At 46.0% G+C, this 12,389-nt stretch overlaps 3 protein-coding genes across 3 annotated transcripts; 1 reads left to right on the top strand and 2 right to left on the bottom strand.

Moving 5' to 3' along the window:
• The first annotated feature begins 2,727 nt into the window (after window positions 1-2,727).
• On the top strand, window positions 2,728-8,200 carry LOC131266337 (mediator of RNA polymerase II transcription subunit 23). The gene is made up of 7 exons (XM_058268811.1): window positions 2,728-2,845; window positions 2,944-4,883; window positions 4,964-5,461; window positions 5,707-6,334; window positions 6,651-6,807; window positions 6,921-7,365; window positions 7,437-8,200. The coding sequence occupies exons 1-7, from the start codon at window positions 2,801-2,803 to the stop codon at window positions 8,047-8,049; spliced, it is 4,326 nt and encodes a 1,441-aa protein (XP_058124794.1). The 5' UTR covers window positions 2,728-2,800; the 3' UTR covers window positions 8,050-8,200.
• A 47-nt stretch (window positions 8,201-8,247) lies between these two features.
• LOC131264681 (probable cytochrome P450 4ac1) lies at window positions 8,248-10,224 on the bottom strand. The gene is made up of 3 exons (XM_058266952.1): window positions 9,666-10,224; window positions 9,040-9,304; window positions 8,248-8,965 (listed from the first exon to the last, which is right to left on the bottom strand). Exons 1-3 carry the CDS (start codon window positions 10,216-10,218, stop codon window positions 8,248-8,250), a joined length of 1,536 nt encoding a protein of 511 aa, XP_058122935.1. The 5' UTR covers window positions 10,219-10,224.
• Window positions 10,225-10,621: 397 nt separating this feature from the next.
• LOC131264680 (probable cytochrome P450 4ac1) lies at window positions 10,622-12,286 on the bottom strand. Its single transcript, XM_058266951.1, has 2 exons — window positions 11,689-12,286; window positions 10,622-11,619 (listed from the first exon to the last, which is right to left on the bottom strand). The coding sequence occupies exons 1-2, from the start codon at window positions 12,284-12,286 to the stop codon at window positions 10,622-10,624; spliced, it is 1,596 nt and encodes a 531-aa protein (XP_058122934.1).
• Window positions 12,287-12,389: the final 103 nt, after the last annotated feature.

Genomic DNA, 12,389 nt, shown 5'->3' with positions numbered 1-12,389 from the left:
AGCTATACTACGGAAGGGGGAGTCCGCGACAGACGAGCGGTAGCGCCGGTTTGAAAAATCGGCCTATGAGCGCCGAGGCTAACCACCTAGGCGGCGTGGGTTCGAATCCCAACCGAGGCCGGGCCCTCCCCTGTACGAGAGGACTGACTATCCACGTACATATAGGGTAAAAGTCTCGTAAGCCCTTAACGGGCAGACATGACTAACAAGGTCGTAACGCCAAGAAAAAGAAGAAGAAGAAGAAGAAGAAGAATACTACTGAAATTACACCATCATAGAAAAGACTCTTAGTCTATTAGTGACGTAAGACTATTAGTTTTTTACGAAAACGTTGATAAGAGCGTGCTTATTTCCAATAATATTTAATACTAGCTTAACGCCCTGGCGTTGCTCGGTGACGAAGGGATTGAGAAAAGAATTGTGGTTTTAACTAACACTTGAAAGATATGTTTGAATTTAATAGTTACAATAGCGACATATTTAAAATGTTTGTTATTTCATCATTTTCCCCATAATGTATAAACCTTAGTGTAACTATGTTGGATACACCTTGACATTTGTTTACATGCCTGTTTTTGTTTGTGTTAGTAAAATTGAGTTTAAATTGTAAAATTTAGATGATTTTATCAAAACATAGTGATCAAACAAACCTTCAATAACATCTGCAGTGCTAAAACTATATGTGTTAAAAGTTTCAGAAGCGACGATTCAGTATTGGTCGAGTTTTTAGTGTACACAGAACTCCATACATAAAAAAAAGCTAAAATACAGGTGAACGTCGATTATCCGGGGGTGTCGGGACCGGGAGGTCCCCGGATAATCGAATTCCACGGATAATCGAACACATACTAAAATACGTTTATAATACCTGGTTTGAGTTTTGGCTAGTTCACTTTTGATCAGTTCCAGTTAGTTGATTAATCATAAAATATGTTTGAATTTTTGGTAAAAGAGTAAATGAGGCCCCGGCCGCCATGTTTTCGATCGTGGCTACACCTCTTGTGGACGTTTAAACTGAATGTATGCAATTGGTGATACATTAATTCGTTAAATTCAACCTACGAGTATTTGAACCGTAGTGTGTACCGTTAATTTCGGCTACGCAATCAACCTAGGGGTGCGGTATGAGGGGGGCCCACGGGCCCCCCTTATTTCTCAAAACTATAACAAACTCTCTTTTTCGGTAGACCTAGCGCAGTCCGCTCGCTTCGCTCGCTGCGGGCGCGCCGCCGTTTCCAAATCATTTCTTCGGCTAAACTCATTGTTTCATGCTGTCCAGCATGTGTGGTATAGTTTACTTATTAGTAACTTAACATGTAAAAGTATATTGACCCGCATTCAACCTCCACTGCGTGATTAGTTTAAACCGTTATGGTCTTTTAAGCGAATCGTTAGCGTTCAAAAATTCGAAACGAATGCATGTGTCGCGCTTTGCATAGCTTCAGGCGCTAAATGTGAACCAGTAGGAAGAGGAGAATCTAGCCCGGGGCCTCATTTACTCTTTTACCGAATTTTTTTTTATGGAAATTTTTATTGCTAATTTCGATCCGACAAATTTTATTTGACACTATTCCTAAAAAAATGTTGTGAACCAACCTGATATTCATGGAAACAATTCAACCCGGTTGTGCAGTTGTCAGTTGCAAGACACCCGGATAATCCGCCCCCCGGTTAATCCGGCCCCGGATAATCGACGTCCAACTGTATGTAGTAGATTACTGTAGGAAATCAAGGTGATCCTACAGTAATTTTATAGAGTGTATGACAAATGTTGCCAAATAGTTTGGAGACTTCTCAATAAGCATGATGACTAAGTTTGAAACATAAGATGCCTGATAAAAATGCTTGAATCATTGCATTTCCGAAAATTTTAAAAATTCACATTTGATGAGCACGTTATGTTCTCATGGCGTGTTTTCCCCAATAACACTCAAGATTGCTCATTTTATGTCTGCAGCCATTCATTTTAGAACCTATTTAAAACTATTTAATCAGCAAATTTCCAAATATGAAATGTAGTAATAAGTGACTATAGGTTTCAGTTTTTCAATATGTTATAGCTACCATCGAATGTTCAGTTCGTCGGTACTTTGGAGAACGTATCAAATGCGTTGACCGATTTAATTTATTTTGAAAAATTTCCCAGAAGGTGCTAGGCAGCTAGGTGACAAATGTTCTGAGTCGCTCGTTCTGCAGATTTCTTTGATTTTCAAGTATCTTTCAATTGCATATGTGTAAAGGATTCTAACATCGTATTTATAAAATGTAGAAAAATTTAGACGGTTTTGCGCTGTCCGTTTGAAAACTTGTACTGCCCGGTGAAATTGGCTAGCACAAATTTAAAAGTGATCGCAGCCTAAATGGCTGCGTGCAAGATTGTTTTCTTTCGAATAGAGGTAGAAAAATTAAATTTCTGCAGTGATTCGAATCTTTGGTAAACAAATCCGGTCTGAGATCCAGATCTCCGAATGATTGGAATCATAAGCATGGTTTTTATCATATCTCTTTGTTGAAAATGTGATAATTTATTTTATCCTTCATTGGATCGTTATTGGATATGTTTAGTGGCACACTCGTGTATTCGATTCGAGTCTAAATTCAGTTGAATAAAATAAAATTCCAAACGAATCATGAGTCCATCAAATGGGATCAAATCGGATTGAGTCTTCGAAACCTTGTTCTGCCATCACTAGTTGAATCCCCGGTGTTTAGTAAACATAGCAAAAAGTTTCGCGTCGCCGCGAATTTCATAGTAATTTGTGAGTCAAAACTATGTTTTAGGTGTAAAAGGGTGAAAAACATGTCGGCAGAGTTAAGAATAGTGAAGCTGTTTGAGGAAGTTTTGGTAATTAGAGCTGTGCATTCGAGTGGAACCAGCGAAAGAATGATTTCTGGGGAGGACTGTGTGAAGGTTGTACCTACGCTTTTTCTTTATTGTTTTAGGAGGATAAGAATATCGTGCCCAGCTGCGATGAGGAAGAACAGCGAAAGCGCACCGAGGAAGGTTTCAAAAAGATTGGGACGCTTTTCGGTGCGATGACGCCAGAAGTGAAGGAAGCTTCGATACGAAGTTACCTCGGCTACGTGGCGTCGGTGCACCACCAGAACCGGGTGCACAACTATCTGCACGTGATGAACCGGATGGTGGCAATGAACATCATACCGGCGAAGCTGCTGTGCGATCAGCTCATGTGCTCGGACAAGCTGACGTACAAGAACCCGTGCTTCTGGATCGAAGCGTTTCAGCTTATAAGAAAAGTGATCGGCGGCGTGGATTACAAGGGTGTCCGGGAGATCATGAAGTGCTGCAAGGAAAAGGCACTTTCGTTTCCGGCAAACGTCAGTGTCAACATTCTTCCGCAGCTGCTTGAGCTGGTCGAGTTGATCGAGCATATCTTCAACCGAAACGCGTGCCTACTACCGGCCTACTTTATCATAAATGAAATCAAGAAAACAGACTATCAGAACATGCACTGGCGGGTGTCAAATTTGACTGCAAACTTCATTGAGGAGTTTGTGTCCGTCGCTCAGATGCTGTCTATCATCGGTCACTCCTCGATGTTGCCCATCGTGGAACATTCGTCGTACGTCGATAATCTGATCATTCCCTGGAAGCTTGACCCGGATACGCTGAAACTTTCGCTGCGTGGTAATCTTCCATACGACGATGAACTTTTGCAGCCTCAAGCGCGTCTGCTGCGATTTGTCTTGCAGCAACCATACTCGCGCGATATGGTTTGCTCGATGCTGAACTTTCAAAAGCAGCAGAAGCAGAAGTGTGCTGCACTCGAGGAGCAGCTAGTGTGGCTGGTGCTGAACGCGATGGAATATTCAGAGAAGGAAGGAAATCCGGGCGGTCCAAATGCGGTCGGATCCGGCATGAATGATCACGACGATGTTGCAAGCCACACGCAGTGGATCTGGCTCCATCTCAGCTCGCAGTTGATCTATTTTGTGCTGTTTCAATTCGCAACGTTTCAGAACATTGTTAACACCCTGCATGAGAAGCTTGCAGTACGTAACCTGCGCCGTGGACGGGACCATCTCATGTGGGTGTTTCTGCAGTACATCTCGGGCAGTATACAGAAGCACTCGATTCTCAACTTCCTGCCCATACTGAAGTTGTACGATATACTGTATCCGGAGAAGGAGCCACTACCGGTGCCGGATTATAACAATCCCTACTGCACACACCAGATGGCTCCAACCTGCATTTGGATTCATCTGATGAAGCGGGCCCAAACAGAGAGTTACAACATCAACCGCCCGATACCGATCGCTCTGCGATTGCACTTTGAATATCTTCAGCATCTTGCAATGCCTAGTAACAACCCGACCCTCTTCATGGGTTCCGAGTATCGGTTTGCGTTGCTATGCAACGCCTACTCGACGCAGACGGATTATTTCTCGCGGCCGATGCAGGCACTGATCGATACCATTCTGGGTAACAGTAAAAACCCCCAGGCCATGGTATCCGGTGGTGTGCAGCCCCTACCAACCGCTCCTCTTTCGATGCGCGTCCTAGACAGCCTGACTATTCACAGTAAGATGTCGCTCATTCATAGCATCGTGATGCATATGATAAAACAGGCACAGAATAAAAGTGCCATCCCGAATGGAAACAATATGGCTCCGGCACTGGTTGAAACGTACTCACGGTTGCTCGTGTACACTGAGATTGAGTCACTGGGCATCAAGGGATTCCTGGGTCAACTTTTACCGCAGGTATTCAAGTCGCACGCATGGGGGATATTGTACACGTTGCTAGAGATGTTCTCCTACCGAATGCATCATATCCATTCACACTACCGTGTGCAACTGTTGACGCATCTACACTCTCTAGCATCGGTTCCTCATACAAACCAGATGCAGCTACACTCTTGGTAAGAGGGAAACGTAATCATAACTTATCCTGTTTACAAGGAAAACAATCGCCAAGAATAAATTTCCTTTCCTTTTCCAGTGTCGAATCAACTGCCCTTCGTTTGATCATCGGCCTCGGTTCAGTCGAAGTGCAGGCGCAGCTGTCTCGCTACGTCAGCGAACCGAAACCACCCGGTAACATCGTGTCGGCAGAAAGTGAAGAACTCAATCGGGCACTCGTTCTAACGCTTGCCCGGTCCATGCACATCACTGGCACCGGCAACGATCCGCAGTCGAGCGCATGGTGCAAGGACCTGCTGCAGAATATAATGCTCAATACACCGCACGCATGGCCGCAGCACACGCTCTTCTGTTTTCCACCGGTACTGAACGAATTCTTTATGCAGCACAACATCCCGAAGGAGAACAAACAGCTGCTGAAGAAAACGGTGGACGAAGAGTTCCGTAACTGGGCGTCGATGACGAACGAGAACGACATAATCGCACACTTCGGAATGGCGGTCAATCCGCCGCTGTTCTTGTGTCTTGTATTTAAGATGATCATCGAAACGGATGCGATAAGCCCAGTTGCGTACAAGTAAGTCGTCGTGACGGTGACACTCTTGACAAAACAAAACCCTACCCAAAAGCTGAACTCTAGTTTTTGTAAAAAATATTTGAAAGCCTTTAGATTTACTATCCTTTACCTTTATATTTACGTACTATTAAGTATGGTATCAATATTTGTAAATCGTAGCATGTTCATAGAGGGGAGTCGCATTAGAGACACTTTAAAAACCCTACCATTACCTAAAACATACTTACCATTTTCAATGCTTAAAGGATTCTTGAACGCATCGGAGCCCGTGCCCTGTCAACCCACCTTCGCAAGCTGTGTGACTATCTGCTGTTCGAGGTGGCCAACTCTGGCGGTGGTGCACACGTCAACAAGTGCGTCGACACGATCAACGACATGATCTGGAAGTACAACATCGTTACCATCGACCGGTTGGTGCTGTGTTTGATCCTGCGCACGCTGGACGGTAACGAGGCGCAGGTCAGCTTCTACATCATCCAGCTACTGTTGCTGAAGACGACCGAATTTAGAAATCGTGTGCAGGAGTTCATCAGCATCAACTCACCGGAGCACTGGAAGCAGAACAACTGGCACGAGCGTCACCTGGCGTTCCATCAGAAGTTCCCGGAAAAGTTCGCTCCGGATGAGTCCGTTTCGCATCCGTCGCTGCCGGTGTATTTTGGTAACGTGTGTTTGCGGTTCCTTCCGGTGCTGGACATTATCGTGCACCGATACCTAGAGGTTCCGACGCAGTTGAGCAAAACGTTGGACGTAATCTTAGATCATCTCGGCTCGCTGTACAAGTTCCACGATCGACCTATAACCTATCTATACAACACACTGCACTACTACGAGCGAAAGCTGCGTGATCGCCCACAGCTAAAGAAACGATTGGTAAGCATAGTGCATTTTGATTTTTATATTATGTCACTTATTGGCGTATGAGTCACGGATTTGTTTTTTTAATAAAATTTAATGTTTTAGATTTTCCGTTTTTGTGTAGGATTAAAAAAATATTACAAAAAGAATAATTTATTCAAACAGCTAACAGTTTACAGAAATATTCCACTTGTTTATTTTCAAAACAACAAAAACGGTTCGATAAATTATGACATCATGTAACAACAAGGGTCAATTCAATATAATTTATCAAGCAAAACATAATGCGTGTAGAAAAGAAAATAATTCGTTCATTTAAAACATATCGCAGGTTGGCACTGTCGTTGGATCTTTGGAATCTGTGCGGCCAGAGCACTGGGCGCTTACCGAACCGTACGAAGCGTACATGATGAAGAAGGAAAACGACAACGTAAACTGGGTTCCGGAGCTGAGCTACTACATCAATCTAGTGCGCCGCATGCAAGACAGTATCCTTTTTAAAATGGAAATAATTATTTATCGCTTATTAAGATTCAGATTTGGGATTACTGCACCATGCTATTAGGTTTTCCTTAACTTCTTTGCTCCCTTCCTTTACCAGCAATGGATGGCAAAAATGTATTTTCAGGCACCGATTGGCGGTTTAATGAGTTTCCAAATCCTCCGGCACATGCCCTGTACGTGACGTGCGTGGAGTTGCTCGGCCTTCCGGTCGGACCGAATGTAGTAGCGAACAGTATCATCGACGTGCTGGTCAAAGGATACACGGTGGTGCCGTCGCCCGTTTTCCATAACTGGGTCAACACGATAGGCTTGATAATGGCGGCCCTACCGGAAGCCTACTGGAGCGTCATCTATGAGCGTATGCAGGAAGCGCTCAATTCTAATGCTATGAAGGAATGGGCCTTCCGGCAGAGCCCCTTCGAGATGTTCAACTTCAAGGTGGTGAAAGAGGCGATGCTTGACCGGAGCTACGTGACGGTCCTAGCGATTGCGCACAGTATTTTCCATCACTTTGGCATCGGACAATTGGCAACCATTACGGAGTGCGTGCACGTTTGTAATTGAATGTGGTTTACTTATCTAAATAAAATGTCATTTTCTCCCATTTTTCCAGCTCGTTAAAAGAAAAACTTAAACCGTTGGTTCACACGGAATATCAACTAATCTACCTTTGCCACGTGGTGGGACCGTTCCTGAATCGACTGAGCGTCGAACGTGCGCGAGCCGTCTCCGACATTACGTTGATGTTGTACGAGCTGCTCGAACAGGTCGACAAGGCGCAACCGTCGCAACCGTTACGCTTTATGGATCCTATTTGCGATCTACTCTACCACATCAAGTACATGTTTGTCGGCGATACAATGAAGCCGGAGCTGGAAGCCATCATCCGTAGACTAAGACCTGCGCTACAGATGCGGCTGCGTTTTATTACGCGCCTTAATGTGGATGAAATCGGTGTTGATCAGAATGTCGGAAACACAGCACAAGGACAAAGCACGGTAGCAACGATGGCCGGTGCCGGATCAGCTGTCGCAGGGGTGGGAACTGTTGGTGGTGGTGGTGCAGTAAATGCCCCTGGCATAGGGGGTCAGCAAGCAACACAGGCAACGGGCGGTGTCGCCATGCCACAACAAGCGGTGGGTGGAGTCGTGAATCAAAATGTAGCCCTACAACAGCAACTTCAGCAACAGCAACAAATGGGTCAAGGTATGCAAGCGCATCACTAGAACGTTGAAAACCACCGAGAAGATGGAACTGACCGGGTCCAAATGGACTTATACATTTATATTTTTTTATCCTTCACATAAGTGTGTATACGTCTGAACGATGTTTAACATAAAAAATAAATCTCTTGTGTAGAAAAATCCTTCTAACCGATTAAAGCCTTCGGTAGACATTTTATATTCCTGAATTGTCTCCTTAGCTTAGCTAGAATTATCTCCACGACGATGCTCAAACTTAACCATAATTGGATCCTTGGTGCGCAGTATCAGATCTGCCACGAAAATAATTTCCTCACGTGTCGTAACAGGCAGCACACGAAAATTGTTTAGTATAGCAGCGAGAACAGTTTTCAGCTCGAGTATAGCAAAACGCTGCCCAATACAATTACGCGGACCCGCACTGAATGGTACGTACGCGTACGGGCTGCGCCGTTCGACGTTCTCCGGTAAAAATCGATCCGGATCGAACCGCTCGGGATCGGGAAAGACGGCCGGATCTCGGTGTAGATCAAAAATGTGCACATTGAAGAGGGTATCCTTCGGGACGAGCCGGTCACCGAAGTACGTGTCTTCGGAGATGTTTCGCGATATGAACGGTACCGGGGGGTACAGTCGGAGCGATTCCTTCAGGACCATGTCCATGTACTTCAGCTCGTTGTAGTCTCGTTGGGTGAACTCTTCTTCTGGATCGGTCCGTGAGACGGCGACCTGTTGCAACTCATCGTACAGCCGTTGCTGCACATCGGGACTGTGGGCAATCAGAAGCAGCGTGAAGATGATCGCGGCTGACGTTGTGTCGTGTCCTTCGAACATAAACGTATCCACCTCCTCGCGGATGCCTTCTTCGTCGATCTGTTCTTTCGCTTCCGCGGCCAGTAGGGTATCCAACATCGCGTATCGTTGCTTGATGTTGGTGTAGCTGAGTGGGATTTATAGTTTTAAAAAATCATCATCAAACAATCTCCATCATGAAAAAAGGGTAAATTCACTAACATGTTTTCTTCGGAAAAATCGCCCAGATTTCTCACGTTCTGATGAAACAGCTCGCGTCGCTGCTGTATTATCGACCGGGTGAACGCATGGACGGGCTGTAGCAGTTTGTTGAATTTTGCCTGCAGTCCCGTCAGCTTGTAGTTGAAGTCCTCAAACAACCACGGGTTCATCAGCCGTTCCAGCAGCATCGTTCCAATACCCTCTATTCGGCTGCGGTACTCATTGGCCATTGTCATCGAGTCCAGTTTGATACCCATAGCCGTTTCTAAGAGTGAGTGGATTAAAATATATAGGAATCAATCCGGTTATCCAAATTTGTTTTGTACTCAACATTATGCATTGGTGCAACTTTTCTTTGTAGGAACTATATTATTTTAAATTCAGGAAAAATTGTTTTTTTTTTTTGGCAAAAGTTGTATCTGGTTGTAGGGCATCTTTAAAAAAACTGATAGAAAATGAAAAATCTGTCATAAAATGGCAATGAAATTATCTATAAGATCGAATTGTTTTGTTTAGAAGCCTTTTTGCTGGTGTATAAGCTTTTTGAGCTCTTAATTTTTTTATATGTAGCTGCCCACAACTAGACCCGGCACCCCGTCCGGCGACACTCCCTTAGAGATGCTTACCACAGATGGTGTTAAGCGTAAACTTGGTAGCCACCGGTTGTAATGCCACCGACGTTCCTTTATCAGCAAACTGTCCCAATTGCGCAATCAATCCGCGGGACTCTTCCTGGAAGGTTAGCAAAAAGCTGGGCAGAATGTTGAAATGGAAAGCCGGCGTTAGGATTCGACGTCGATGTTGCCACTTCGGTCCCGTGCTATTCAGCAGCCCTATTCCAAGGAAGTTGTGCAACAGCGTGTAGATCAGGCCCTTTTCGATCAGCTTCGGACTGGACAGTAACGGTTCGACATCGTTCGCACGGATGGCGTTCAGGTTGAGCAATCCGCGCACCAGAATTCGGTACGTGTCGCCGTACCGCTTCGCCCAGGTGCGTGGTAGTTGGAAGGTTTGCTGCTGGTTGTTGAACAGCAGGTTGTGCGCATTGCCTAAGAGCGGATACGCCCTTGGTCCGGGATACTTCTTTCCGGCACGATACGCGATGGACAGTTGTACCCGTACTTCCAGTGCGAGCAGCAGAAGCACAACCAGCAGGAGCACTACTAAAATTAGGTCCATCTTCAAGGGGATTTGCGAAGACACTAAACGGTGCCGAAAAACAATTCAAAGACTTTGAACCCTCCATCCGTTCCAGGAGATACGAGGGCGATTCTTTCGGGAGGGAATGTAATGAAATGCAAAATAACTTGCTCCGATAGCCGCAAGTATTGACCCCGAACTGTAAACGAAAGATTACACCAGAATCGAATCTTTGAAAGAGAGTGATCTCCTTGAGAACGTTTGCTATATCTGCCGGAACACTGTATGTTGATCGACTGTGATGAGTTATTGTAATGAAACGGTTGAACTGTATTTTTCCGGTTTGGCAAACTGTGCCATTTACGGCACAAGGGTCTCCTTGTTTTATTTACAACATGAAGCCAAGTTTGTGTAAGTAAGTAGGTAAGTAACATTTTTTTTGTCAATCGCTTCGTCGCTCAAAACGAACCTTTAACGGCGTAGACGCGCGCAGTACCAAATCGGCGATGAGCTGAATCTCGGAGCGTTTCGTTGCCGGCAGCACCCGATAACGGAGGACCAGATAAGCAACAGCTGTTTTCACCTCGAGCAGGGCGTACTTTTGCCCGATGCAATTACGCTGCCCCGCGCTGAACGGTACGTACGCGTACGGATTGCGTTTGGCCACATTTTCCGCCAGAAAGCGGTCGGGATCGAAGCGATCCGGGTCAGGAAATTGTTCCGGATCGCGGTGCATATCGAAGATGTGCAGGGCAGCGATACAATCTCGCGGAATGGTTCGACCGTCGGGAAGCGCCACCTCCTCGGTAACACGACGCGAGATGAATGGAACGGGTGGCCATAGGCGGAAGCATTCTTTAATGACTCGGTCGAAGTATTTCAGCGAGTTTAAGTCGCCCGGAGAGAAGTGAGCGGAATCGTCGAGTGACTTTTCGTCTTTGAGCTGGCGTAGTTCCTGGTAGAGGCGTTCCTGCACATCATGCTCCCAGGAAAGGGTCAAGAAGACGAACACCAGGGCCGCACCGGTCGTATCGTGGCCTTCGAAGGTGAACGTGTCGACCTCCTCGCGGATACCTTCCCGATCGATGAGTCCTTCAATTTCCGCCGCCAGCAGAGTGTCCAGCATGGCGTAACGTTTTTTCCCGTTGAACGAGGTGCTGTCGGTGTTGCCTTGATCGTAGCCCCGATCGTGGGTCAAATCATCTAGCTTGCCCTGTTGAAACAGTTCCCGTCGTTGATTGATGATGCCGATTGTGAAGCGATGCAGAGGTTTGAGGAGCGTCTGAAGTTTGCTGGAGTAGCCTAACCATTTATACGTCCAGTCCAGATATAGCCAGGGACGGACCGCGCGAATCAGCATCATCTCACCGACCTTGTAGATACCGTCACGGTACGCCTTCGCGCCATCCATCGAGTCGAGCTTAACACCCATCGAAGTTTCTGCCGAATACCATATGAGTTTGTCAAATAGCTCAACCATCAACTCACCTGCCGACTTGCCTTACGTACCACAAATAGTATTCAGCGTATACTGGGACATCATAGACTGCAGCTCGATGCAGCTTCCCGCTCCATCCGTTTGCTGTGCCTTGTCGATTTGTGCCGCCAATTGCTCACTCTCTTCACAGAACGTTCGATGAAAACCGTTAAGGATGTTAAAGTGGAAAGCCGGCGTGAGGATGCGCCTTCGCTGCAGCCACTTTTCATCGCTACTGTTCAACAAACCAACACCAATGAACGGATGCAGAAAGCGATATAGCTGACTTTTTTCCGTGTTTTGCACTCCACTGAGAAACGGTTCCGCCTCCCGGCACCGCGTGATGTTCAACACAAATATATGGGTGTTAAGCCAAAACCGGTACGATCCTCCGTATAGCTGAGTATAACGGCGGAAGGCATCGAAGGTTTTAGCCGGATCTAAACCACGTGTGTGATAGGCCGTGCCAACCAAGGGCAACACCGGAGGGCCGGGAAATTGTCGCACGGCCCGATATTGGGGGCTTTGCTTATCGATCACATCCCAAACGAACCAAAGTAACAAAAGAAACGCGACGAAAAGCAGAGTTGCCAAAACGGGCCAATACAATCCGCTACAGGCGGAAGCCATGGTCGCTCTGATCGGAATACTACCATGTCCTATATATGCATATTTGCTCACGATGGCCCTTCGTAGCGTATAGCGGCTTTGATAAGGCGATGTCAGTTCAGTT

The sequence above is a fragment of the Anopheles coustani genome, chromosome 2 (assembly GCF_943734705.1).
Source record: "Anopheles coustani chromosome 2, idAnoCousDA_361_x.2, whole genome shotgun sequence".
Taxonomy (NCBI): Eukaryota; Metazoa; Arthropoda; class Insecta; order Diptera; family Culicidae; genus Anopheles; species Anopheles coustani.
The sequence above is the reverse complement of the archived record's forward strand: the minus strand, read 5'-3'. Positions and strand labels throughout refer to the sequence as shown.

What these genes read in the sequence shown, in the direction of transcription:
- LOC131266337 (XM_058268811.1), top strand. Translation starts at nt 2,801, where the DNA reads ATGTCGGCAGAGTTAAGAATAGTGAAGCTGTTTGAGGAAGTTTTG. An exon ending in AGCTGTTTGAGGAAGTTTTG is followed by an intron (nt 2,846 to 2,943) that starts GTAATTAGAGCT and finishes TTATTGTTTTAG; the next exon opens with GAGGATAAGAATATCGTGCC. An exon ending in CAGATGCAGCTACACTCTTG is followed by an intron (nt 4,884 to 4,963) that starts GTAAGAGGGAAA and finishes TTCCTTTTCCAG; the next exon opens with TGTCGAATCAACTGCCCTTC.
- LOC131264681 (XM_058266952.1), bottom strand. Translation starts at nt 10,218, where the DNA reads ATGGACCTAATTTTAGTAGTGCTCCTGCTGGTTGTGCTTCTGCTGCTC. An exon ending in TACGCTTAACACCATCTGTG is followed by an intron (nt 9,305 to 9,665) that starts GTAAGCATCTCT and finishes ACTCACTCTTAG; the next exon opens with AAACGGCTATGGGTATCAAA. An exon ending in GATTTTTCCGAAGAAAACAT is followed by an intron (nt 8,966 to 9,039) that starts GTTAGTGAATTT and finishes AATCCCACTCAG; the next exon opens with CTACACCAACATCAAGCAAC.
- LOC131264680 (XM_058266951.1), bottom strand. Translation starts at nt 12,286, where the DNA reads ATGGCTTCCGCCTGTAGCGGATTGTATTGGCCCGTTTTGGCAACTCTG. An exon ending in TACGCTGAATACTATTTGTG is followed by an intron (nt 11,620 to 11,688) that starts GTACGTAAGGCA and finishes GGTATTCGGCAG; the next exon opens with AAACTTCGATGGGTGTTAAG.